The sequence below is a fragment of the Molossus molossus genome, unplaced genomic scaffold (assembly GCF_014108415.1).
Source record: "Molossus molossus isolate mMolMol1 unplaced genomic scaffold, mMolMol1.p scaffold_m16_p_17, whole genome shotgun sequence".
In the NCBI taxonomy this organism is placed as follows: Eukaryota; Metazoa; Chordata; class Mammalia; order Chiroptera; family Molossidae; genus Molossus; species Molossus molossus.
The window spans coordinates 49,338,303-49,364,466 of NW_023425352.1; the positions used below are offsets into that span (position 1 = coordinate 49,338,303).

The 26,164-nt window shown below is 38.9% G+C and overlaps 1 protein-coding gene across 3 annotated transcripts in view; it reads left to right on the forward strand.

Moving 5' to 3' along the window:
• The window catches only part of SIRT1 (sirtuin 1), a 34,789-nt gene extending 8,954 nt beyond the window's left edge, over positions 1-25,835 (forward strand). The window contains exons 2-7 of one of the 3 annotated variants that reach the window (XM_036265214.1): positions 9,767-9,891; positions 10,426-10,573; positions 11,315-11,394; positions 13,622-13,808; positions 19,841-20,401; positions 23,706-25,835. In XM_036265214.1, coding sequence (XP_036121107.1) covers positions 9,859-9,891; positions 10,426-10,573; positions 11,315-11,394; positions 13,622-13,808; positions 19,841-20,401; positions 23,706-24,034 — 1,338 coding nt within the window. In that variant the 5' untranslated portion in view covers positions 9,767-9,858 and the 3' untranslated portion in view covers positions 24,035-25,835. The remainder of the gene's footprint in view (positions 1-9,766; positions 9,892-10,425; positions 10,574-11,314; positions 11,395-13,621; positions 13,809-19,840; positions 20,402-23,705) is intronic. The other 2 variants (XM_036265215.1, XM_036265212.1) reach the window with 2 other exon arrangements.
• The last annotated feature ends 329 nt before the right edge of the window (positions 25,836-26,164 follow it).

Below are 26,164 nucleotides of genomic sequence, written 5' to 3' on the forward strand. Positions count from 1 at the left end.
GAGAGGTCACTGGTTTAATTCCCAGTCAGGGCACACGTCTAGGTTGTGGGCCTGATCCCCAATGTGGGGCATGAAGGAGGTGCCCAATTGATGTCTCTCTCCCTCTCTTTTCCTCTCTCTCTAAAATAAATAAAGAAATTATTTTAAAAATAAGAAAACATCATTGTGTTTTCTTTTTTTCTCCATAGTTTAGTCTTACAGAAAGAAATTATGAAATCGTTATTGCTAAGCTTTAGTATACTGAAATTTTTGTCTATTAAGTGACTATTTTTAGTGAATCTAGAAGTTAAATGAACCTGAATTTTAATAAAAGGGTAACCTCAGCTACTTTCAAACCATGTGGTCTATTTACATAACTATAAAAATTGTAATGAAAAATAAATAGGGTTTAAATTGGTGGACTTGTCTTTACAGAAACAGTATTTTGTTTAATCCAAATGTGGTTATAAATAGGAATTAGAGTAAAATTTGAATTATATTTAACTTTTTTGGATATGATTTAATTACTAAAACTGAAAACTAAATTTGAGAAATTTTTAGGCTAAGAATTTTTTATTTTTCTAACCATCAACTTGAAACTTCTGAAAATTCTGAATTTTTTACTTTATGTAAGCATAAAGAAATAGTAGTCATTTATATCTAGCCTTTAGAACCAGACACCTGGTTCACACTGAATTACATAAATAATATAAAGTTAGTTTCTTTACATTATTCTCTTTTTCTTAATTACAAGCTTATGAAATAGTGAAGATTTACTGTTTTAACTTACTGATGCTAGTAGTACTAATGCATGATTTTGCAGACCAATGAAATATCAGTTATAGGTTTCTTGAATTGGATCTAAGATACTAGCAGTATAATGGCTCTAGTTAGCAGAAATTAACACTTAGAAGGCCAGCAAGTAACTAGAAACTACTTTGATCTTATTTCTGATTATTAAAGCTTGATTCACTAGCCCATTTATATAATGCTTGTAGACTTGCTGTAATTCTGTATTCTGTGAGGAAAGAAAACACGTTGCCCAAACTAACTTGTCAGTTCCTACCTCCACCCTCATCACTTCAGTATGTACTAAATTGTTTAGTAAAGTAGTAAGTAACCTGACACTTGGAAAAATGTGGTAGCTGAGAATAGAAATAGCAAGGTGAGAAAGATTGTAACCCTAGTTGTCTAATATACAAACTGGGTATTCATTGGTAGCTTAAACTAGCTTTGACATATAAGAATCTGTAGAAACAATTCAGAATTACAATGATAAACACAAATTATAACAACTTTTAAAAAGTGCACTTAATAGACATTTAGACAGTACATAAGAAAAAATAACGTGAATTGCAGTAAAAATGGCACACTATTAATGTTTTACAGTGTTCTTAACCATTGTGTATAGATTATATACTATCTGGGAGAAGAAAGGGTTGGAGGGGGTGCTGTTTTTTACTTTTGTATAAAAGTTTTAAGAAATGCATATTTTTATTAATAAAATGAAAAAATTAAGTTCATTTATAAAGTCTTATTCATATAAACTTAATTTTGCTTGATTTTATTTTTTTGAGTTTTTATTTAAGTTTTGTTAAGAGCTAAATAATTAACCTGTATAACTACTACATATATAGAACTGTTGTACTTTAATTCTCACGTTAGAAACTGCCTTAAAGAAAGCTTCTAGTTGCTGAAGTAGCACTTAAAATAGCAGTAATAGGTAGAAGAGATTGAGTTAATATTGGGTCTGAAAGTTAATAATTGGGAAAAAGGTTAAGGAGAAATACGTAAGAACAAGGAATGAAGTATATTATCCAAAATGGAGGATGGAGAGGAGAAGGGTATGTATATATTGTTATATTTTATTAGATTCATAAAACATATGGATAAAATACTAATAACCCAAAAATTTCTACTAGTTGCCATAGTAGGCAGAGAGTTTGTTAAATGCTACATGATTTTTGCTATTATAAGAGAAAATGAATGTACTATGAAATTATTATTGGTGAAATTTAGACAATTTGGAAGGAATTTTCTCAATGGTAAAGCTATTGATTGTATATAATTATAGAGAAGAAACTTAGATTTCATTTAGACTGGAAATTTCAAGTAATGGAGAGGTGTATTAAAGAAGTTACTGGCCCAGCCCTGGCCCATTTTGCTCAGCGGTTAGAGCGTCAGCCCGTGGACCAGTGAAATGTGGGTTCGATTCTGGTCAAGAGCATGTACCTTGGCTGTGGTTCGTCCCCAGCCCTGGTCAGGGTCGTGCAGGAAGCAACCAGTCAATGCGTCTCTTTCACATCGATGTCGTTCTCTCTCTCCCTCCTTCCTACTCTGTCTGAGGATAAATGGAAAAATATACTCAGATGAGAATTAAAAACTGCCCGTTAGAGCAGTTTCTCAATCCATTGACACTTTGGGGTGGATAATTCTTTGCTGTGAAGAGATGTCCTATGAATTGTAGAGTATTTAGTGTCCCTCTTTCCACTAAATGCCATCGACTCCCTCAATCTTGACAATAAAAAATGTTTCCATACATTGCCAAGTGTCCCATGCAAAATTGTTCCATTTGAGCACCATTGTAATAGTTTGGCCGTGTTACTGCTTTGAAATGTTTTACACAAGAACAGTCAAGGCCAACATTAAAGCTATGTAGCCATGTCCTGCATGCTGATAAAATTGAGTGGTTGTATTAAGAGTCAGTAAAGGTGAAACTGAGGATGTATAAAATAACTTATTTTTTTAAAGACCTTGTCCAAAGAGTTTGTTTGCTATCTTGTATAAAATTCAGTGAATTTTTTCCCCCTTAAATGGATTAAAACTCAAGAAAAAGTAGAGAGGGAATGTGAACTGAGTTTTACTTAATTCCAGAAATGTATCTTTTTTTTTTTTTTTTTTTTTTTTTATCCTCACCCGAGGATATTTTTTGTACAGATAGCGTGGGAGGGAGAGAGAGGAAGGGAGAGAGAGAGAGAAACATCGATGTGAAGGGACACATCGAGTGGCTGCCACCCGCACGACCAACCAGGGCCGGGGACAAACTGCAACCGAAGTACGTGCCCTTAGCGGGAACCGAACCCGGGTCTCTCCGGACCGCAGGCCGACGCTCTAACCGCTGAGCCAAACTGGCCAGGGCCAGAAATGTATCTTGATATTTATTCAATAAATTCTTAGTTAATAATGTTCTAACGTGCCATGTAGTTATAAAAGTTAAAGAATCTTAAAACCTAAAATAAAAAAAAATGCAAGCCCACCCCAAAAGTAGCCTCACTCCCATTTACCTGAATTTGTTAATACCAATGTGTATGTGGGTTACAGATGTATAAACATAAGTATAAAGTACTATACCTGACTATATATTACATTTTTGTTACAAAAATGGGCTCTTTTTCCTACTCATTTGTATTTGTAGTATTTCCTATTTAATAAACTTTTTCTGTCAGACACTTGAATACTTTATAATCATCATAATGTTCATTAAGTGGTGCCCTGTAATTAATCCTACAAGTGTACATTTGGATGTTCCCTACTTTGTTATTACAAATAGTGTTGTTTTGATTATCCTTTTTGGTGTGTTTTCAGTGTTCTTAGGATAAACTCCTGAAAAGGAAATTGCCAAGGGTCCTGATAAATTTTGCTGTATTGCTTGCTACCTGTGAAGGTTGAATAAAATATACTCCCATCAGAAGTGTGAGAGAAGGCTAATTAATTTTGTTAAGCCTCACTCGATATTTTTCCACTGATTTTTAGGTAGAGTGGAAGGGAAGGAGGAAGAGAGAGAAAGAAAGAAACATGGATTGGTTGCTCTTTTGCAGGACCCTAACTGGCTGGGGAATGAACCTGCAACCCAGGTACTGCCCTTCCGTCACCCTTGGGTCTGCAAGTCAACAAAAACACTAACCACTGAGCCAAACTGGCCTGGGCAAGAAGGCTGATTTAGCATGCCCCTGTCCACTCCTTCAAACTCTCCACAGTACATTATGAACATTAAAATATTGTTTAGGCATGCACCTCCCAGGAGCAAATCCGTGCATCCCCACCACCACCACCACTCCCCTTTTGCCACAGGCATGCATTTCTTAAACTCTAAGGGACCCCACAAGGCTTGCAACTAGGGCAATAATGGGCCGTGGCAGTTCATCCCAGGCAAAACCCCGAACCTGTCCCTAAGGCCCCCTTTTCTTTGATTTCTTAGTGAGCCAAAGCAGTCCAGCCTAGGCTCATATTCCTACCCCACTCCCTCTGCTGTTATCCTAGGCCCTTTCTTATTTCACTGTTGCCAGCTTTACTACATGTCCTCTAGAAATAAAAAATAAAAATAATATATATTTTAAAAAATTGTGTTGTGAATGTGGTTTCAATAGTAAATCCAAACAGTACAATATATAAACATTAAATACCTCTTCCTTTAGTTTTTCTTACCTCGAATCTCTTCCCTCAAAGGTTACCATGTTTTCTTGGGCCTTCCAAGAAGGAAAAAAAAGTAAACTGGAGAGAGAGGGGGTGTGTGTGTGTGTAGGAAAGGAGTAATACTTTGAAAATGATTAGTAACAGAACTGTACACCCGTTTCTCTAACCTTGCTCTTCCCCCACTTAATGTTGGAAATAGTTTCATAATGACACTTAACAGATGTAACTTATTTTAAAGAAAAGGCCTGTAGAGTATTGTTTTATAGTTGTACCACAATATATTTAATTAGTCTTCTATTAATGGATATTTTGAGTTTTTAAGGCAGTTAATACTATCAGTTTAATAGGAAAAATTGGCATCTTTTCTCATTAGTGTTCTGTTTTAGTTTATTAGTATGAATGATTTTTACAACTGGCTGTGTGTATATCCTTTAATCATCTGATTGTTAGATTTCTTTTTCCTCCAGTGGGATGTGTTTCTTTTACTGATTTGTGGGAACATTACGTATTCTTGAAGAATGATTTTATGTTAGAGGGTGATTGGAATTCCAGCTTTCAGTGCTTCTGTGAAGATGTGCAAGATCAAGTGTACTTACTATGCTAATCTTATTAGACTGTTTAGCAATACCTAACAGAAATGATGCTTGGCTTTAAAGAAAAATATGAAACTTGAGGTAGAGGGATCAAACATTGAAATGGTATTGCATAGTGGTTCAGAGCTATACTTGGGTATCAAAACTGGGTTTGAATGATAGCTCTGCTACTTACTGGTTCTTGTGACTTTTGTCAAGTTATTCTGTGCTTTGATTTTTTTAATCTGCAAAATGGGGATATATACCCTACAGTATTAGTGTGGTCAGCAAATCTTTTCTTTATAGGGCCAGGTAGTAAATGTGACCTACTTTGTGGACAGCATAGGAGCTTTGTCATATGTTCTTCGTTTTCCTGTACAACCCTTTAAAATGTAAAAACCCAGCCCTCAGCCTAGTCTATAGCATTATAATAAATTGCTCCTGTTTTGTCTAGTACACACTAAAACGTCATTAAATGGTAACTAATAGCTTGACTAGTTGAAATTCTCTTGTGTTAGGTTAATATAAGAGTTAGCGGCCCTGACTTGGCCGGTTTGGCTCAGCGGTTAGAGCGTCAACCTGCGGTCCTGAGAGAACCGGGTTCGGTTCCCGCTAAGGGCGTGTACCTCGGTTGCAGTTTGTCCCCGGCCCTGGTAGGTCGTGCAGGTGGCAGCCACTCGATGTGTTCCTTTCACGTCGATGTTTCTCTCTCTCTGTTCCTCTCTCTCCCTCCCACTCTACCTGAACAAAAAAATGGGAAAATGTCCTCGGGTGAGGATAAAAAAAAAAAAAAAAAGAGTTAGCGGCCCTGGTCAGGTTTGCTCAGCGGTTAGAGCGTCAGCCCATAGACCGGAGAGTCCTGGGTTCAGTTTCCTCTAAGGTATGGGTGGCGGCCAGTCAGTGAGTCTCTCTCAATTCGATGTTTCTCTCTCTCTCTTCCCACCTCTCTTCCCTCTCTTACCCCCTCTCCCTCCCTCCCTCCTGCTTTATCTGAAGATAAATGCAAAAATGTCCTCAGGTGAGGATAAAAAAACAGAAACATAAGAGTTGGCGAACTGCCGTCTCAGTCCAAATGTAGCCCACTGCCTGTTTTTGTACAGCCTGTGAGCTGAGAGTTTTTATTGTTTGTTTGTTTATTTAAACTTTTTTCTTTATTGATTTTAGAGAGGAGGAGAGAGAGAGAGAAACATCGGTGAGAGAGAGTATCAATTGGCTGCCTCCTGCATGTGCCCCACTGGGGATTTGGCCCACAACCTGGGCATGTGCCCTGACCGGGAATTGAACCAGTGACTTCTTGGTGCATGGGTCTATGCTCAACCACTGAACCACATTGGCCCGGCGAGCTAAGGGTTTTTAAATGGGAGGGAAAAAGTGAATAGCTTTTCATGGCATATGAACATTATATGAAAATTCTAATGTTGGTGACCATAAATAAAGTTTTATTGGAATACAGCCATGCTCATTTATTTGTATATTATTGTCTGTGTTGCTTTTGCACTACAATGGAAGATTGAGTGGTTGCAAGAGAAAACATATGGAAGTCTTAAATATTTACTATCTGGTGACCCTGGATGGGAAAAGTTTGCTGCACTTTGAGTTCCTCAGGGAACCAGACCAAAATAGAAAGCAATTGAATTTCTGTGTCAGGTGACTAAATTTAGTTTATAAATGCTGATTAGGTGTAAGATATTGAGTACTATGTTCAAGTGTGGTTTTGTGGAATGAAACACTTGGGATTATGAGGATTTTCCTAACCAGGATTGATGGGATCTTTTTGGCAGCATGGAGATTTTAGGTTCTAGGTTTTTACCAACTCTACCTAACTGCCTCCCTCTGCTCTGTGGGAGGAGGTGGATATTAGCAAATAGTGGCTTCTCAAACTTGGATGAGTCCTTTCATTTCTAAGGGGTTGCAGTTAACATTTCTGCCTTTGGGGTCTTAATTCATATTGCTTGAAATGTTTAGAAGAAACCAAGCAGAGAGCTTTTCTGGAGGAGAGCCATTATTTCTGCATGAAAACTCACTATGGCAGGTAGTTCAGTTTTAGTTTGGACCCCATTGCTTGGCTGTGGACAATTAGTTACGGGTTTTTTGGCACATTTCTGGACACAGTTGTATGGAAGCAATGGGTTTTTTTTTTCTTTATTGATTTTAGAGAGCTAGGAAGGGGTGGGGGAGGGGGGAGAGAGAGAGAGAGAAATAACAATATCGATGAGAGAGAACATCGATTGGCTGCCTCCTGCATGCCCCTCACTGGGGATGTGTCCCACAGCCTGGGTATGTGCCCTGACCAGGAATAGAACCAGCGACCTCTTGGTGCATGGGTTGATGCTCAACCAGTGAGCCACACCAGCCCGGCACAACAGTTCTTTTTCAAGTGATTTAGCCTTTGGTTCCAGCTCTGCTTTCTCTCATTTGTGAGGATCCCTATGGCAATAACAGATTGACTCAGTAAGTCCACATGATTGGCTCCTTAATAGGACTTGAGGATTTTCAGATTTGGGATGGCCTGTCTTCCTTAGAACAGGGTTAACATGCCATAGTTTCAACATGGAAGAATTACTCCATACTTCAGCTGAATTTTTTAAAAATATGTCTTTATTGATTTTTTTAGAGAGAGAAACACGGATGTGAGAGAGAAACACAATTGGCTGCCTCCTGCATGCCCCCCACTGGGAATTGAGCCTGCAATCTGGGCATGTGCCCTGACCTGGAATCGAACCAGGACCTCTCAGTCCATGGGATGACACTCAATCCCTGACCCATATTGGCTGGGCAAGCTGAAAGTTTTATCCCCAGCCTCTTTTTGGTTTTTAGCAACTTTTCATGAAGGGTCTGCCTTAGAATAGTTTCTATTAAAACAGTACTTCCAATGTAATTTTTGTTCATTATTTCAGATTATGTTCCTTAGTTTGAAACCATATTTAAATCTGATTCAGACATGGTCCACTGCATATTTGAAAGAAAAAAGACAAAGTTAAGATTCAAATCACTTTGGTTCTAACACATAAAATTTAGGCTTATAAAATAAAAAGGAGCTTTATAAATGATTCCCAAATACAGAAGTTGATTTGTAATTTTTTTTTATCTTCACCGGAGGACATTTTTCCATTTTTTGTTCAGATAAAGCGCGAGGGAGAGAGAGAGAGAGAGAAACATCGACGTGAAAGAGACACATCGAGAGGCTGCCACCCGCACGACCCATCCAGGGCCCAGGACAAACTGCAACCAAGGTACGTGCCCTTAGCAGGAACTGAACCCGGGTCTCTCCAAACCGCAGGCCGGTGCTCCAACCACTGAACCAAACCGGCCAGGGCTGATTTGTAATTTTAAGGACTAAACTACCTTGAACTGTTAGGGTTTGATCATGAAGGGAAACAAGTGTAGAGCTGAATCTAGTGTCTACATATTTTTGTGTTTTTTACCTTTCCCTTTAAAAGAGGGAATGGGCCCGGCTGGTGTGTCCCAGTGGTTGAGCGTCGACCCATGCACCAAGAGGTTGCCAGTTTGATTCCCGGTCAGGGCACATGCCCAGGTTGTGGGCCAAATCCCCAGTGGGGGACATGCAGGAGGTGGCCAATCGATGTTCTCGCTCTTTCAAATCAATAAAGGAAATAAATAAATAAAAGAGGGAATGGGGATGAGGGACAAGGCACACAAAAGTTGATTTCAGGAATTGGGAAGTCATGAAGTCTTGGTACTCTTGCTCCCTGACCCTATTCTGGAGGTCATTCGTTCTTGTTTTGTTTGGCATACCGTTTTCTTTCTACTTTAGATGTTATTTTATTTGTTGCCTAACATATTCTAATATTTGTTGAAACCCTCTCACAGCTATTTACAGAGGGAGCTTTAATAAAATACTATGATGTTTAATCCTCTAAATGTAAATATGAATGTACTAGAACAAAGCATCTTGGACCTAAAATAGTGGTTAGTATAACTCTACCTAATGGTCTAGAACACAGTTAACTTTAATTTTTTAATAAACATTAGCTTTATTAAGCTCTTCATACTTGTTACTTTTTTCTATATGTGCCTTGTCTATTTCTTACATTGCAGAGTTGTCCATGAAATCCATGACAAAAATTTGAATATGAGGCAGATTTTTGAATTTTTGTGTAACAGATTTTCAGCACCATATGACATGTATGTGATAGTTGTTATAAGGAGATTTGCTTATTATTTTTACCTAAAAGGTATACCTGTAGATAGATTTTTTAATTTAAAATATTAAATAGGTTAAACGTAAAGTCATCTATAATCTTATTAAACTTTTTAACATAATAGCAGAAGTAAAAGTTCCCCCACCTGTTTATAGCTTGTTTGAATCTTTCCTGACTTGATGTTTATATGAACATACCTATATACATGTGCATATTATTTCCATTTTTGCTTAATAACAAAACAATAAAAACAAAACACACCAGTGATTAACTTGCTTTTTTCATGTATGTCATGAACCATCTTCCAAGCCAGTGCTTCTAAACTTCCCTTATTAATTTCAATGGCTGCATACTCCACTATTATGGATGGTACCATATATCTACAACCGGTCCTCTATTGATGGACATACGGTTGTGTCTAGTTTTTTGCTGGCATTGTGATAGGTTAGAGGCTGTAATGAATGGTAAGGAAGTAGGTAGCACTACTACTTTAATGAAAAAAGTAGAGAAGAAACTTCCTTTGCCATAGTCACTTACTAAATGAAATATAAAACACTGTCAAAAGTTGAGAGGACCAAAATTGATACTTTTTCTCTGATCTTTTTGCCATGTGTATATCTGAATTCTTTGTTTTTAAAGAAGAAACAGCATTGAAGCATTATTTGGGGGGAAAAACACACACACAAAATCCAGCAACTCAGCATTCATGAGCAACTCTATACTATACCAGTATGTGCCTGTGCAGTGGAAGGAAAACAATTTTGGTAAGGAATTAAAACTTTAGCATTAAACTTCCAACAGGTTGATATTTATAATGAATGATGAATCAAAAATTTTTAATATTATGTTGATAGTACCGTTTTAAAAAAGAAGTCACCATACCTTTGATATCTTTAATTTCAGTTTAAACTATTTCCCTTTCTCCTTTAAAAAACAACAACTGAATTTGCAGCCAACAAAAGTTAGATATGTCCTAAGGTGTGTATTTCTTCTGACTTTTATTAAAATAACTGTTAACATTTATTAGAGATGTTTATGGGTCAACTTTATCCTTTTCTTCAAGGGGCCACATTCACTAATTGCTGAGTTTTATACATATTACAGCAACAGTCCTTTTGTAGGTGTGTTGCACCCATCTAGATGCTTTGAGATGCTCATGTAGTTTTTTTTAAGTATTTATACATGGGGGATTATCATTGGTAGGGTTTTGTTTGTTTTTTCGTTAAACCTAAATATATGACATCTGTTATACTTGTTTCTTAAATGTAATCTTTTTTTCTACCTTTTGCATTATATAGGAAATATATCCTGGACAATTCCAACCATCTCTCTGTCACAAATTCATAGCATTGTCAGATAAGGAAGGAAAACTACTTCGAAACTATACTCAGAACATAGATACACTGGAACAGGTTGCAGGAATCCAAAGGATAATTCAGTGTCATGGTTAGTAATCTTCAGATTTTCTTTCTGTTATTTAGTTATGTTTTCTAGAGAAAAACAGGGTTAGAAAGTAGACTGCCATTCAGGAATGGAGATTGAGCTTTATTATTTACTCATGTTTTCTGATCAATTGTAGATAAAATAAGAGTAGAATGTAAAACACATGAAACCGGAAGTATTGGCCTTGACTCTTAATTGTACAAAACATCAGAAATCAGTGTGTTTTTGGATTTCAAACAACATAGCACTTGCATTCCATTAAATTCTTTTAAGTAACCTTTTTTATTACAAAAGGAATATTAGCTATGTATAAAAAAATGACATCTTTAGATTATGAAACTAAAGGAACTGGGTAGCTCAGATGAACAGGATTTAGAATAGGATTCTTAGTAGTAGTAGAACAAGAATGAACAGAACATTATGTATCTAAACTATTTGTAAAACTACTATTAATTAAGCTAAGGCAATACTGTGCAATTGTATCCTTCCAATATGTAGAGTATTAGCTCTGGAAGAATTGGTTTATTGTGTTGAAAAGAGTAGTCGCTTTAGGGGAGTCGTCATTGTATTAGCATCTCAGCAATTGAGGGTTGGATTCTCTCCCTTATTTATTATAGAAGTATTTTAATTATTCATCTCCCTAGATTCTCCCTTAGAATCTTTTAAAATTTATTCTAACCTTTGTGGTATGTTTAATAAATAGAAACATTTCTTTAATAAAACATACATGTTGATTGTTTTTAGGTTCCTTTGCAACAGCGTCTTGCTTGATTTGTAAATACAAAGTTGACTGTGAAGCTGTACGAGGAGATATTTTTAATCAGGTAATTAATTTATCACCTATATTTTAGGAATTGTGCATGTCTTTAATCTGTTTTTTCTTTTGCCTCCCAAACTTTTTTTTTTTTTTACTGAAAGTATTCATGTGGAATAGAAAGGTCTCAGAAGAGAGTACTAAGAGTGTTACCACTGGGAATTCTGGTGAAATACACGAGAATTTTTCAGTACCTTAAGTTGAAAACATTGGTCCATAATGTCTCTAAATGATGAAATTGGCTCCTTAATATCAAAGACTAAAATACAAACCGAGATCAACCCTGGCTGGTTTTGCTCAGTGGTTAGAGTGTTGGCTCGCAGACTGAAGTGTCGTGGGTTCGATTTCTAGTCAAGGGCGTGTACCTGGGTTGCAGGTTTGATGCCCACCCCCAGTTGGGGTCATGCAGGAGGCAACCAGTTGATGTGATCTTTCACATCGATGTCTCTCTCCCTCCCTTCCTCCCTTAGACTCTAAAAAAATCCATGGAAAAATATCCTCGGGTGAGGATTAAAAAAACAAACCAACCCCAGATCATTAGTGAGGTATTGCTATATTGGTTTTTCTCCTTACTCTCCCTTTTTAGTGCCTGTCAGATTCAGAATCTTAAATGAGGATGGTAATTTTTTTTTTAAATTCATTTTTGTTACAGATGAGGGTGGTAATTCTTTAAAACATTTAAAATATTATTGTAAAAGGTATTTTATGAATGCTCACTTACAAAATAATACAAGAAAATAGCCCTGGCCGGTTTGGCTCAGCGGTTAGAGCGTCAGCCTGTGGTCCAGAGAGACCCAGGTTCGTTCCCGCTAAGGGCGTGTACCTCAGTTGCAGTTTGTCCCCGACCCTGGATGGGTCGTGCGGGTGGCAGCCACTTGATGTGTCCCTTTCACGTCGATGTTTCTCTCTCTCTACCTCTCTCTCCCTCCCACTCTACCTGAACAAAAAATGGAAAAATGTCCTCGGGTGAGAATTAAAAAAGAATAAAAACTATCCAGAAATAGCCCGGCCAGTATGGCTCAGTGGTTGAGCCTCAACCCATGCACCAAGAGGTCACTGGTTCGATTCCCGGTCAAGGCACATGCCCAGGTTGTGGGCCAGATCCCCAGTGGGGGTGCATGCAGGAGGCAGCCAGTCAGTGTTCTCTCTCATTGATGTTTCTAGCTCTCTCTTCATCTCCCTTTCTTTCTAAAATCAATAAAGAGAAAATATTTAAATAAATAAAAACTATCCAGAAATAAATTCTATTCACTTACCTGCATATATAACCATGTATAATTATGAGGAGGATAGGTATATATAAATGGAATCCTTGTATTTTTATTTGTTGATTTTTAGAGAGAGAGAGACATTGATTTTTTGTTCCACTTATTTATGCATTCATTGGTTCATTCTTGTATGTGCCCTGACTTGTGATTGAACCCACAACCTTGGTATTATCAGGACGACTCTCTAACCAACTGAGCTACTAGGCCAGGGCAGAAGCATTGTATCTTACAAAATTATTATTATTATTTTTGTTGTTGTTAATCCTCACCTGAGGATATTTTTCCATTGATTTTTAGATAAGAGTGGAGGGCTGGGGGCAGATTTAAAAAAATTATTTGTTTGTTTTTTTATCTTCACCCAAGCATTTTTTCCCATTGATTTTTAGAAAGAATGAGAGGGAGGGAGGGAGAAAGAGAAGGAAGCGGGGAGAGGGAGAGGAAAACATCAATGTGAGAGAGACACATTGATTGGTTGCCACCCACACGTCCCTGACCAGGGCTGGGGATCCAGCCTGCAACCCAGGTACATGACCTGGAATCCAACCCACAATCCTGTGGTCCACAGGCCGACACACTACCCACTGAGCCAAACCGGCCAGGGCCAAACTTAAATCTGTGTGAGTGTGTGTGTGTGTTTATGATTTGTACATGTGTGTACATATATACACATGCTTGTCTTTCCTTTTAATATACAGTGAACCCTTGAATATCAAATGTAGGTTTGTACAGATGTATAATAGCGTACACAGTTAATAGTAACATTGTATTTCATTCTATGTTAATAAATGATCAGTGACAATTGACATTGATGTTTAGGTTGTATCCAGTTTCCCTGCTATTCATCCACAACTTTTCTGTTTTCTTTGATGATTTTAAAATAAATTCTTAGGAAGTATGGAAACATTGACTATTTCTAACTTGGGCTTTCCCTTCTCTTCCCCACCTCAACCAAAATCCTGAAACATGCAGGTGGTTCCTCGATGTCCTAGGTGCCCAGCTGATGAACCACTTGCTATTATGAAACCAGAGATTGTCTTTTTTGGTGAAAATTTACCAGAACAGTTTCATAGAGCCATGAAGTATGACAAAGATGAAGTTGATCTCCTCATTGTTATTGGGTCTTCCCTGAAAGTAAGACCAGTAGCACTAATTCCAAGTAAGTTGGTGATGATTTTTAGAGACAATTTCCACATATATTGCGGTGGGTTGTGAGTCTGTACAGTACAGTCTACCCCAATGATCTTACTCTGTTTCTGGTTAAAGAGTGATGAAGAGCCAACCTTTTTTTTTTTTTTTTTTGGTGGTATATGCCCCTAGCGGGAACCGAACCCAGACTCTCTTGTCTGCAGGCCGACGTTCAACCGCTGAGCCAAATTGGCCAGGGCGAACCTTTTTTTTTTAATCCTCACCCAAGGTTATTTTCTCCAATATCTTCAAATAGAGTGGGAGGTGGGGGAGAGAGAGAGAGAAACAGTGATGTGATAGTGACACATTGATTGGTTGCCTCCCGCATGACCCCAACCAGGGCCAGGGATGAACTGCAACTGAGGTACATGCCCTTGGCTGGAATCAAACCCATTACTCTGGTCCACAGGCCGATGCTCTGACCACTGAGAAAAACCGGCCAGGGCAAGAGCCAAACTTTTAGGCAACATTCTTGTTCATGAAGATTGGTTCATTTGACTTGTTGGTGGGGTGTAGAGGGAAGAGGGATGTCCAAACAGAAATAATGTCAGATTCTCATGTATATGAAAAATTAACACAAAGGGAAACAGCTCAATGAAAACTAAGTTAAAATTTGTAGCTTGATAGAAGTATAATGTATTATGTTAGATATAATTTGGGGATTCAAAATGATTGGCATGGCTCTGGCTGGTTTGGCTCAGCGGTTAGAGTGGCAGTCTGTGGACCACAGAGTCCCGGGTTCAGTTCCCGCTAAGGGCATGTACTTTGGTTGCAGTTTGTCCCCGCCCTGGTTGGGGTCATGTGGGTGGCAACCAGTCGATGTGTCTCTCTCTTCCCCCCGTCTCTCTCCCACTCTATCTGAAGATAGATGCAAAATGATTGGCATGTTTTTGTAAGAATAGCAGTCATACCTTGTCATAACCATTGGATATGTAGTGTAACTATTGTACATTATCCATAAAGGTGTTTGTGTGTATAAAAATGCTCAAATACAATTGAAGTTCCAAAGTAAACAGAGTAGACAGCTAGGGTAAACAGCTGGAAGAAACGAGGATTTAGACTCTAATTCTGCATCTTTTTTCTACCCTATGTGTAGTCAGTCACTTTTAACAATATAACTGTCTTCCCTAAGTAACTATGAAATTCTATTAAATGAGAATATAGGACAATTTGTAATTTAATAAGACATGGAAATTTAATGTATTAGTTCCTTTATTTTTGAGTTATCTTTTTCTCCTTAAAGGTAAGGCAGAGACTTTTTTTTATTTGTTGTTAAGCCTCAACCCGGGATATTTTTTCCATTAATTTTTTTTAGAGAGAGTGGAAGGGAGGGAAGTGGGAAGGGTGGGTGGAGAGAGAGACACACACACACTGATGTGAGAGAGAAAAAATGGATTAGCTGACTCCTGCACACACCCGGACTGGGATCAGACCCACATCCTAGGTATTTGCCCTGACCATGAAATGAACCCTCGGCCTTTTGTTACTCTAGACAACACTCCAACCAACTGAGCCACACTGACCAGGGCAATCCACTGCTTTTATATGTGTTTGCCTTTGGCAGTGAGATTTTTTTCCCTTGTCTTTTCTTATTCATATTTCTTATTTTTTCTACCCAAGAAGTCCCTTTTACATTTTTTGTAATACTGGTGGGTGGTGATGAACTCCTTAATTTTTTTGTTGCCTGGTAAACTCTTTATTTTCCTTTGATTCTAAATGATAGCCTTGCTGGGTAGAATACTCTTGGTTGTAGGTTCTTGCTTTGCATCACTTGCTTTGCATCACTTTGAATATTATTTGCCAATCCCTTCTGCCCTACATAGTTTCCATTGAGAAATAAGCTGACAGTCTTATGAAAACTTCCTGGTAGGTAACTAACTGCTTTTCTCTTGCTGCTGTTAAGATTCTTTGTCTTTAACCTTTGGCATTTTCATTTTGATGTGTCTTGGTATGGGCCTCTTTGGGTTCATCTTGTTTGGGACTCTCTGGAATCTTGGACTTGTATGTCTAGTTGTTTTTTCCCCAGGTTAGGGAAGTTTTTAGTCACTATTTTTTCAAATAGGTTTTCCATCCCTTGCCCCATCTTCTCTGTTTGGGACCCCTATGGTGCAAATGTTGGTATCCTTGATGCTGTCCCAGAGGCCTCTTAAACTATTCTCTCTTTTTTTTTTTTTTTTAATCCTCACCCGAGGACATGTGCATTTATCTTCAGATAGAGCAGGAGGGAGAGAGGGAGGAAGAGAGAGAGAAACATTGACTGGCTGCCACCCACACGACCCCAACCAGGGCCGGGGACGAACCGCAACCAAGTTACATGCCCTTAGCGGGAACCAAACCTGGGACTGTCTGGTGCACAGGCTGATGCTCTAACCGCTGAGCAAAACTGGCCAGGGCATATCCTCTTTTTTTAATCCTCACCTGAGGATATTTTTTCATTGATTTTTTTTTTTTTTTTTTTTTTTGAGCTAGAGTTGAGAGAGACAGAGAAGGAAGTATTGATATGAGAGACACATTGATTGGTTGCCTCCTGCATGAACCAACTGGGCTGGAATGAAACCTGCAACCCTGGTACGTGCCCTTGATTGGGAATTGAACCTATGACCCTTCAGTCCATGGGCCGATGCTCTAACCGGTGAGCCAAACTGGCCAGGGTTATCTTCATTAAAACTTTTTTTTTTTTTTTTGCTGTTACAGTGGGTGTTTTTCGTTGCTTTGTTTTCCAGATCACTAATTTGATTCTCTGATGCATCGAATCTGATGTTGATTCTGTCTAGTATATTCTTCATTGCAGTTATTCTTCAGTTTTGATTGGGTCTTTTTATGTTTTCTCTCTCCTTTGTTGAAGCTCTCACTAAGTTCATCTGTTTTCCCAAGTTCATTCAGCAGTCTTATAACCAGTGTTTTGAATTTATGTGGTAGATTATTTGTCTCTATTTCGTTTAGTTCTTTTTGGAATTTTGTCTTGTTCTTTCATCGGGAATTGTTTCATTGTTTCTCTGCTTATTTTGGCTGACTCTTTTTGTTTCTATGTATTAGTTAGATCTGCTGCAGCTCCCAGGCTTTTTTTTTTTTATCCTTACACGAGGACATTTTTTGCATTTATCTTCAGATAGAGCGGGAGGGAGAGAGAGACCTATGCCAAATCTGTGCTCGCCATTAACTTTACACTGTTCACCTGGCCCTGGTGATTCCAAGACTCAGCTCCACTCAAGTCCCTTGCCTGGCCAAAGCCTCTCCAACTCACTCCTCCATACAAAGGGCCTGCCTCAGCTGGTGCTACAGACTCTCTCAAAGGTCCGAAAACCCCGCACAATGCAGCAGGTGGCCTTAGCAGCACTGTAGCTCCTGCCAAGCAGCCCCAAGCCCAGCACAAGTGCAACTAGTCTCAACTTGCATTCTAACTCCCATTAGGTGGCTGCAGGCCTGGCTAAATGGTGGCCAGTGTTTGTAACATACCTCCAACTAAGAACAGTGAGAGAAACATCGACATGAGGGAGACACATCGAGTGGTTGCCACCCACACAACCCAACCAGGGCCGGGGACAAACTGCAACCGAGGTACGTGCCCTTAGTGGGAACTGAACCCGGGTCTCTCCGGTCTGCAGGCCGATGCTCTAACTGCTGAGCCAAACCGGCCAGGGCTCCCAGACCTGACAGAGTGGCCTTCTGTAGGTGTCCTGTGGAGCCCAGTAACAGTCTACTTGGTCACCTGGGAAGGGTGCTCTAGGGGTGTCTCCTGTGTGGGTTATATGTTTCCTCTGTTGTTGGGCCTTGATTGCTGCTGGTAGGTTAGTGGGTGGGGTTGACCCTCAGGCTGACTGCAACAGTGGATAAGCTGTTGTTTGGGGCTGACCCCATGGAGCCTGAGTCACTGTATTTAGCATTGTTCTGGAGCCAGTGAGTGTATCAGTTGTGGAACTGGTTGGGTGGGCTCTGTGGTCTGAAGCCGCCCACTTAGGTGTGTTGAGTCTGGAGCCTCTTGGGAGGAACTACAGTGCAGGCCAAGGTTACCTGGAACCTGTGTTGGTCTTGGAGCAGCTTGGTAGAGCTACAATGTAATTTGTGACTGGTTGCCTCTTGTGCTGGGCTTGGAGAGTGCTTGGAAGAGGCTATGCTATGAAGCAAGGCTGGCTGCCAGTTGTGCCAGTCTTGGCACCCTTTGGTGGGCACTATGGTGAGATGGGCACAGCTACCATTTGTGTTAGGCTTGTGGCCACTTAGTTGGAGGTATGTTACAAACACTGGCCACCATTTAGCCAGGCCTGCAGCCACCTAATGGGAGTTAGAATGCAAGTTGAGACTAGTTGCACTTGTGCTGGGCTTGGGGCTGCTTGGCAGGAGCTACAGTGCTGCTAAGGCCACCTGCTGCATTGTGCGGGGTTTTCGGACCTTTGAGAGAGTCTGTAGCACCAGCTGAGGCAGGCCCTTTGTATGGAGGAGTGAGTTGGAGAGGCTTTGGCCAGGCAAGGGACTTGAGTGGAGCTGAGTCTTGGAATCACCAGGGCCAGGTGAACAGTGTAAAGTTAATGGCGAGCACAGATTTGGCATAGGCCTGCCCTGGGCTGGTGGTAGGTGAGTTCAACAGTGGAAAAATGGTGCCTGCTAGCACTTCCATCCCCAGAGAAATTGACCGCTATCCCTGTCCCTCCAGCTCTCACCCTGAAGTAAGTCAATTTAATTCCTCCCCATATGTCTCTGGCATTTTTTTCTTTTCTTTTTAAACATTTTTTAAAAATTCTCACCTGAGGATTTTTTCATTGATTTTCAGATAGAGTGGGAGGGAGGGGTAGAGGGAGAGAGAGAAACACTGATGTAAGAGAGACATCCATTGGTTGCCTCCCGCTTGACTCTGACTAGGGCCGGGGTCAAACTGCATCCGAGGTACATGCCCTTGACTGGAATTGAACCCGCGACTCTGTTCCACGGGCCAATGCTCTAATAACCACTGTGCAAAACCAGCCAGGGCTAACTGTTTTTAAATTGATTTTTAGAGAGAGAGGAAGGGGAGGCAGGGGAGAGAGAGAAAAAAACATCAGTGAGAGAGAACATGGATTGGTCACCTCCTGCATATCCCGCACTGGGGATCAGGTCCACAACCTGGGCATGTACTCTAACTGGGAATCAAACCGGGGACCTCCTGGTGCATGGGTCGATGCTCAACCACTGAGCCACACTGGCTGGGCTGTCCCTGGCATTTTTCAAGCTGCTCCCTCTGCTGGAGCTTAGAGTACAAGGTCCTTTAAGAGCAGCACTTCTGTGTCTCACAGCTTTTGTTACTCTCAGATCCTTGCTCCTCTTCTGGCACTGGTGCCGAGGGCTATGTAGCATGATGTGAGGCTGGGACCACCTGCTCCTCAGGGGGGACCGTAGCAGCCAAGATATCCCTCCTGTGGGTGTGGGATTTTCCTGTTCTAAGTTCCTGCCCCTCCTACAAGTCTCGATGTGGCTTCTTTATATCCTTAGTTATGGGAATTCTGTTAAGCTAGTCTTCAGGTGGTTCTCAGTGATGGTTGTTCTATAATTCAGTTATAATTTTGATGTGATTGTGGGAAGAGGCGAGCTCAGTGTTTATATACTCTGCCATCTGGACCAGAAGTCCTAGCACTATATCAGGAGCTATTATCACTTGCTATGTTCCAGGAACTCTTCTATGCACTTGAAATATTTAACTCATTTAATCCTTACTTCAACTTTGTGGGAAAGTACTGTTATTCCCATTATACAAAGAAATTGAGGTATAGAGTAAAAAAGTCTTAAGAAGAGTGCTCAGAGCTAACCAGGTGACAGAAGCAGAACCTGAAATTTTATGAAAGGGTCTTAACTGCTCATCTGTTTCCTTGATAGCTTGATGAAATGTTAATGGCTTGGTTAAGTACTAGTGGCCAGTTTTCTTTTTGGTATTGGGAGCATGTTAGATTTTTGCGTAGTGCATTTGTTATGGTTTGATTAGCTTACTTACCTCCTCCCCTTTTTCTAACTCTTTATTTTTCACCCTATTTTTAGGTTCCATACCCCATGAAGTGCCTCAGATATTAATTAATAGGGAACCTTTGCCTCATCTGCATTTTGATGTGGAGCTTCTTGGAGACTGTGATGTCATAATTAATGAATTGTGTCATAGGTTAGGTGGTGAATATGCCAAACTTTGCTGCAACCCTGTAAAGCTTTCAGAAATTACTGAAAAACCTCCACGAACACATAAAGAGTCAGCTCATTTGTCAGAGTTGCCACCCACCCCTCTTAATATTTCAGAAGGCTCAAGTTCACCAGAAAGAACTTCGCCACCAGATTCTTCAGTGATTATTACACTTTTAGACCATGCAACAAAGAGTAACGATGATCCAGATGTGTCTGAATCAAAAGATTGTATGGAAGAAAAATCACAGGCAGTACAGACTTCTACTAGGAGCACTGAAAGTGTTAATGAACAGTTGGAGAGTCCGGATTTGAAGAACATTGGCTCCAATACTGGGGAGAAAAATGACAGAACTTCAGTAGCTGAAACAGTGAGAAAGTGCTGGCCAGCCAAGCTCGCAAAGGAGCAGATTAGTAAACGGCTTGATGGTAAGAAACTATTTTGGAAGGTATAATTATTGAAAGAAAATACTTGCAAGAAATAAGCAACTTTGGCAGATTTGTTGATAGGGTAGTTTTATGCAGCTAAATGTATCATTACAAAGTTGAGTAGTCAAGCTAGAGAAAGATAAACAGTGGTATCTTACACAGTGTGGGAAAGAAAGTGTCTTTGAAGTACTAAGGTACCTTGTGTTACTCTCGTCTAGGGAATAAGAAGGTTAGCATTAAATCGAGAGGAAAATCGGGAAATATTGAGTGCCCTGCCATTGTCTGGTGAGAGATTTAGTGGGTAGAAATGATGACTAAGATTTAGTGCTTACTGTGGGTCAGCTGTTTTACATACATTATCTGATTTTAATTTCATGTGGTAGGAACTATTATTACATCTCTGCCACAGGTAGGAAATCTGAGGACCATAGAGATTAAATACCCCATGCAAGGTAACAGCTAAGATTTGGAAGAACCAAAATTGGATTTCAGACATATTCCCAGAGCCTGCCCTTGAACCACTATGCTATGTTGTCTCAGATCTAGAAAATTTCTGATTCTTCTCCATTAATTATAAGGAATAGCATCTCCCCTTTTGCCACATGGAAAGTCTTTACCAGTTAGTAGTAACATAGGTAAAATCATTTTCTACTTTTTGGAAATCAGTGTTTAAGTCCAAATAACATTTGAAGAAAAAGTCCTAATTAAATCAATGTAAGAAACAGACTTAGAGAAGCAGTCTTGTACAACTTAAACCGTTAAGTCCCATTCCATTTACCCTAAGACAAATGTATTAAATGTTCTGATCATTTGTTGTAAATGAATTTTAGTTCAGTTGAATTAGCAAGTTATGGGAACACAATGATCAATCTATTGATGTTTTTGTATAATTTAAAAATAGAGGTGATAAAAAAATAGGTGATGTGTAAAAGTAGATCCACTTGGAGGGATTAGGTTATAGAAGGCTTTCTAAAAAACACCTTGGGACTTGAACAGTAAGTAGAATTAAAAGTAGGGGAAGTTTTCCCAGGGGAAACTAGAGAAAGCATAAAAGAATGCTTATGTTTACAAATGTGGTAGGAGTCAGAAGTAGAAAAATGGCCATTGATTTAGTCGGGTAATATAAATCTCTACATATACAAAGTCTGCACATGTACTGGAAGACTTTGCACTAGGGGTTTTCTTTGAATATCTTTTTGATGGGTCGGTCAAACATACAAACTTCTTTGCCCCAGTAAACAAAGGTTAAACCTGGAGCTGTCTCTTTGGCATTATACTTTGGTTTTACTCTACTAATTTATCCTTAAAGGTACAGGCTCTGGAATTAGATTCGAGTTGTGTCAGATATACCTTGGGCAGTTACTTGCTTTCTCAACTTTCTTAATCAGTAAAATGGAAATAAAATAGCACATACTTCACAGCATCGTGAGAATTTAGAAAGATAACTGAAGAGGGTAAAATTGTAGCTGTTAAAACCAAATAACCAACTGACTTGACGCACCCATTTTAGTTTGCCACTATTTATGTTGTGAGGTCAAAGTTGAAAGGAAGCCGACCCACATATATGAGGTAAACTAACTTAATCTGTCTTGATGGTTGCCAAGAAGAGGGCAAAACCAAACAGATATAGGATACTTGAGCTGTGAAGTAGATTATACAGTTCTTTTGGGAACCCAGAGCAGAATAAAGCATTTTTTAGAAGCATGGACCAAAACTATAGAAAGGCAAAGTGCAGCACAACCATGTGCTGGGACCTGGGACCCCTTAAAAGACTGATGGGTGTGACTCAGAGATGTCCCTCTTAAGAAATGCCAGATGGGGTTGTCTGTCAGCAACTATAATACAAGTACTTGACTCCCTCCCTGATCCTGGAAATGAATACTACTCGCTTAGAAGACTGAAGAGTACTGTGTTATTCTGAAACAGAAGAAAATAAGTGGTTTTTACATTGTGATTTGTGATCTATTAGGAGATTGTGAAATCAGTTTCATGGCTTCTTTTTGGGATTGTCATGATGAAGTTGTTTCAGTGTGAGAACTGGGTCATGATGGGGTATAAAAAAGTGTGAAGGCCATTTTAAAGAGAAACTAAGGTATGCTTAGCAGATGGCACATCACTACAGATCATTTAGGCAATAGTCAGGCTTTTGTGAATCTGGGGGGATGTGTAGTATAACATTTATCATGTGTGAAAGTAGACATTAGAAGCTACTTCTGAATTTTGTTTTACTCCTCACCCGAGGACATTTTTTCAGTATTTTTTTCAGATAGAGTGGGAGGGAGAGAGAAACATCGACATGAAAGGGACACATCGAGTGGTTGCCACCCACACGACCCAACCAGGGCCGGGGACAAACTGCAACTGAGGTACATGCCCTTAGCGGGAACTGAACCCAGGTCTCTCCAGACTGCAGGCCAACGCTCTAACCGCTGAGCCAAACCGGTCAGGGCAAGAGTAGAACGTCTTATAAGAGGTTTTCTTGACCTGGGTCCATGGCTTAGAGGGGAGAGGGAACTCTTCTTACCATAGGTCAGACTTCATACTGTGAAAGTAAACTTGGGAAGGAGTTAACAAAGAAAGGTTAAAATCCATTGCTAGATCAGTGCTTCTCTTTCACACTTTAGTGTGTACTAGGACTCATATAGATTTAGTAGGTGGGAAGTGTGGGACCTGAGAGTCTAAATTTGTAACAAATTCAAGTGATGGCAGTGTCTACAGACTACTTTGAATAGGTGGTGAAGCCATACTGACAGACTACTTTTAGGTTTATGATAGGCAAAGGTAAATGAAAATGTTTAATAAAGACCCTTTGAAAGCATCTATGCCTTAGAGAAGTTATATTCAATGAATATAAATTAGGTATCTGATGTAGGCTAGGCTGGATACTTGATTTCATCGAATCAGATCTGTCCAAAGGAGTTGGTTAAGTAACCTTTCTTGAACATGGTTCTCTACATTCTGTTTCATAATTTACTTCATAGGGTTGCTAAAACAATTTTTTTCCAGATTAAGAAATTGAGGCAGAGAGATAACTGCCCAAGTTTACAAAGCTCTGGTGAATAGCAAAACTACCACTATTGAGTCTATAGCTTGTTTTTGAAAATCGCTCAAGTAGTAATAGCCTCTATTAATGATACTCAGGTAAAAGGCAGAGCTGGAACCTACACTTATTCCAGGCTGCCCAATCAGACCAAGTTAGTCTTACAAAACTGGAAATAACTTATTTCTCTCTGCCCAATCAGACCAAGTTAGTCTTACAAAACTGGAAATAACTTATTTCTCTTCTTCTATTACTATATTTCAGGTAATCAATATCTGTTTTTACCACCAAATCGTTATATTTTCCATGGTGCTGAGGTATATTCAGACTCTGAAGATGATGTCTTATCCTCTAGTTCTTGTGGCAGTAATAGTGATAGTGGAACATGCCAGAGTCCAAGCTTAGAAGAACCCATGGAGGATGAAAGTGAGATTGAAGAATTTTACAATGGTTTGGAAGATGATGCTGATATTAATGAGAGAGCTGGAGGAACTGAATTTGGAGCTGATGGAGGTGGTCAAGAGGTAGTTAATGAAACTATATCTCTGAAACAGGAAACAACAGACATTAACTATCCATCAAACAGATCATAATGTAATTATTGTCCAGGTACAGGAATTGTTCCACCAGCATTAGGAACTTTAGCATGTCAAAATGAATGTTTACTTGTGAACACGATAGAACAAAGGAAACCAGAAAGATGTAATATTTATAGACTGGTGAAATAGATTTTTCCCCCCCATGGGTAATTTTAACTTCTTTATTTCTGTACTTGCACACTCAACACTAACTTTTTTTTTTTTTTAAAGAAAGGTACTAAGTATCTTTAATCTGCTCTTGGTTAAGATTTTCTTTAAAAGGTTCATTTGTATGATACATCCATATGTATATATAATTTTTGTTTATACATTTTGCCTAGTTGAGTTTCAACATTTTAAAGTTTTCAAAAAGCCATTGGAATGTTAAATTAATGTAAAGGGAACAGCTTATCTAGACCAAAGAATGGTATTTTCATTTTCATTCAATTTCTTTGTAACATTGAATGGTTTGAAATCCTCAAATCTCTGTTCTGCTAAACTTTTGATTATTAGCACAATTACCTATTTTTAAACACTGGCATTTTCCAAAACTTATGGCAGCTAACTTTTTAAAAATCTCATGACATGCAGTGTGAGTAGGTTAACAATATGTGGGATAGCACTCGGTTGTCTTTGCTTTTTAAAGTAAGACTTGGTGCTAAGAGTTTCTGGATTATTGTATTGTTCAAATGAAAATGGCTTTTGTACTTCCTGTGGACATGTAGAAATGTCTATATTGGCTCATGAAACTAACCTGTAAAACAAATAAATGCTTTGGAAATGTTTCAGTTGCTTTAGAAACAATAGTGCCTGCCTGGGTCCCCCTTAGTTTTGAGAATATTTGCCATTGTTGTTTAAATACCTATCACTGTGGTAGAGCTTACATTGATCCTTTCTCACAAGTATTAAACTGCTAAGATGTGAATATGCAAAAGCCTTTATGATCTATAATAATGGTACTTTGGGGAGAGTGTAATATTATGGACTGTTGCTTTTCATTTCCACAGATGAGAGTGACAGGTCCCTGATTACGGTTCCAAAGTAATAAAATATTAATTATATATAACTCAGCCAGTAAGTACATGTCTCCTGTTGGGAGTATTTGGTGTAATAAACACCAAACTGCTAGCCTAGTACTATGGAGATGAACATGATGTAACTTATAATAGCAGAATAATTAATGAAATGAATCCCTATTGTGTCTTTATTTAAGAGCTTAGCCTGCCTTAAAACTAGAGATCAACTTTCTCAGCTACAGAAGCTTCTAGCCTTTCAAAAAAGTTCACACTTTTTAAAATTGCACACAAAACATTTATTTTCCAGACTTTTTGCAACATTACTCCCAAATTATTAAGTATTCTTATGTTACTTTGGTATTTATTCGTTTTTTAAAAAGGGTTTGAAATACAGCTGTTCTTTAAGCATAAAATACCCAGCTAGGACCATTACTGCCAGAGGAAAAATTTTTTGAATGGCCACTTCCCTACCTAAAAGATGTCTCAATCTCAATCTATTTGGCTATACTAAAGAATGCAGTATAAGTATATTTAGTTTTTCATTTGCATGATGTGTTTGTGCTATAGATGATATTTTAAATTGAAAAATTTGTTTTAAATTATTTTTACAGTGAAGACTGTTTTCAGCTCTTTTTATATTGTACATAGTCTTTTATGTAATCTACTGGCATATGTTTTGTAGACTGTTTGATGACTGGATATCTTCCTCCAACTTTTGAAATACAAAACCAGTGTTTTATACTTGTACACTGTTTTAAAGTCTATTAAAATTGTCATTTGACCTTTTTCCCGTTAACTTACATTGTTTAAATTACACAATTTAAAATATTGTAGTTTGTATAGCTTTCAGGGCTATATTAGCAGCTTTATTTTCATAGCAAATTCCTTCATTCAATTTATAACCATCTAATTAGAACAGTACTTAAGCAAACGCTGATGGTGCTGGGCTGTAGCAATTGGTGTATCACCAAAAGTTTCAAAACCAGTATTTTAGCCATTCTAGGTCAGGGACCTTAGTAGGTGAGATGTAGGGGAAAGGCAGAGCTTAAGAAAAACTTGACATATAAACACTTGGGGGTAGGGGGGTGCAATAGGGAATGGTGCAAATGTAGTGAATTCAAGAGCCCAT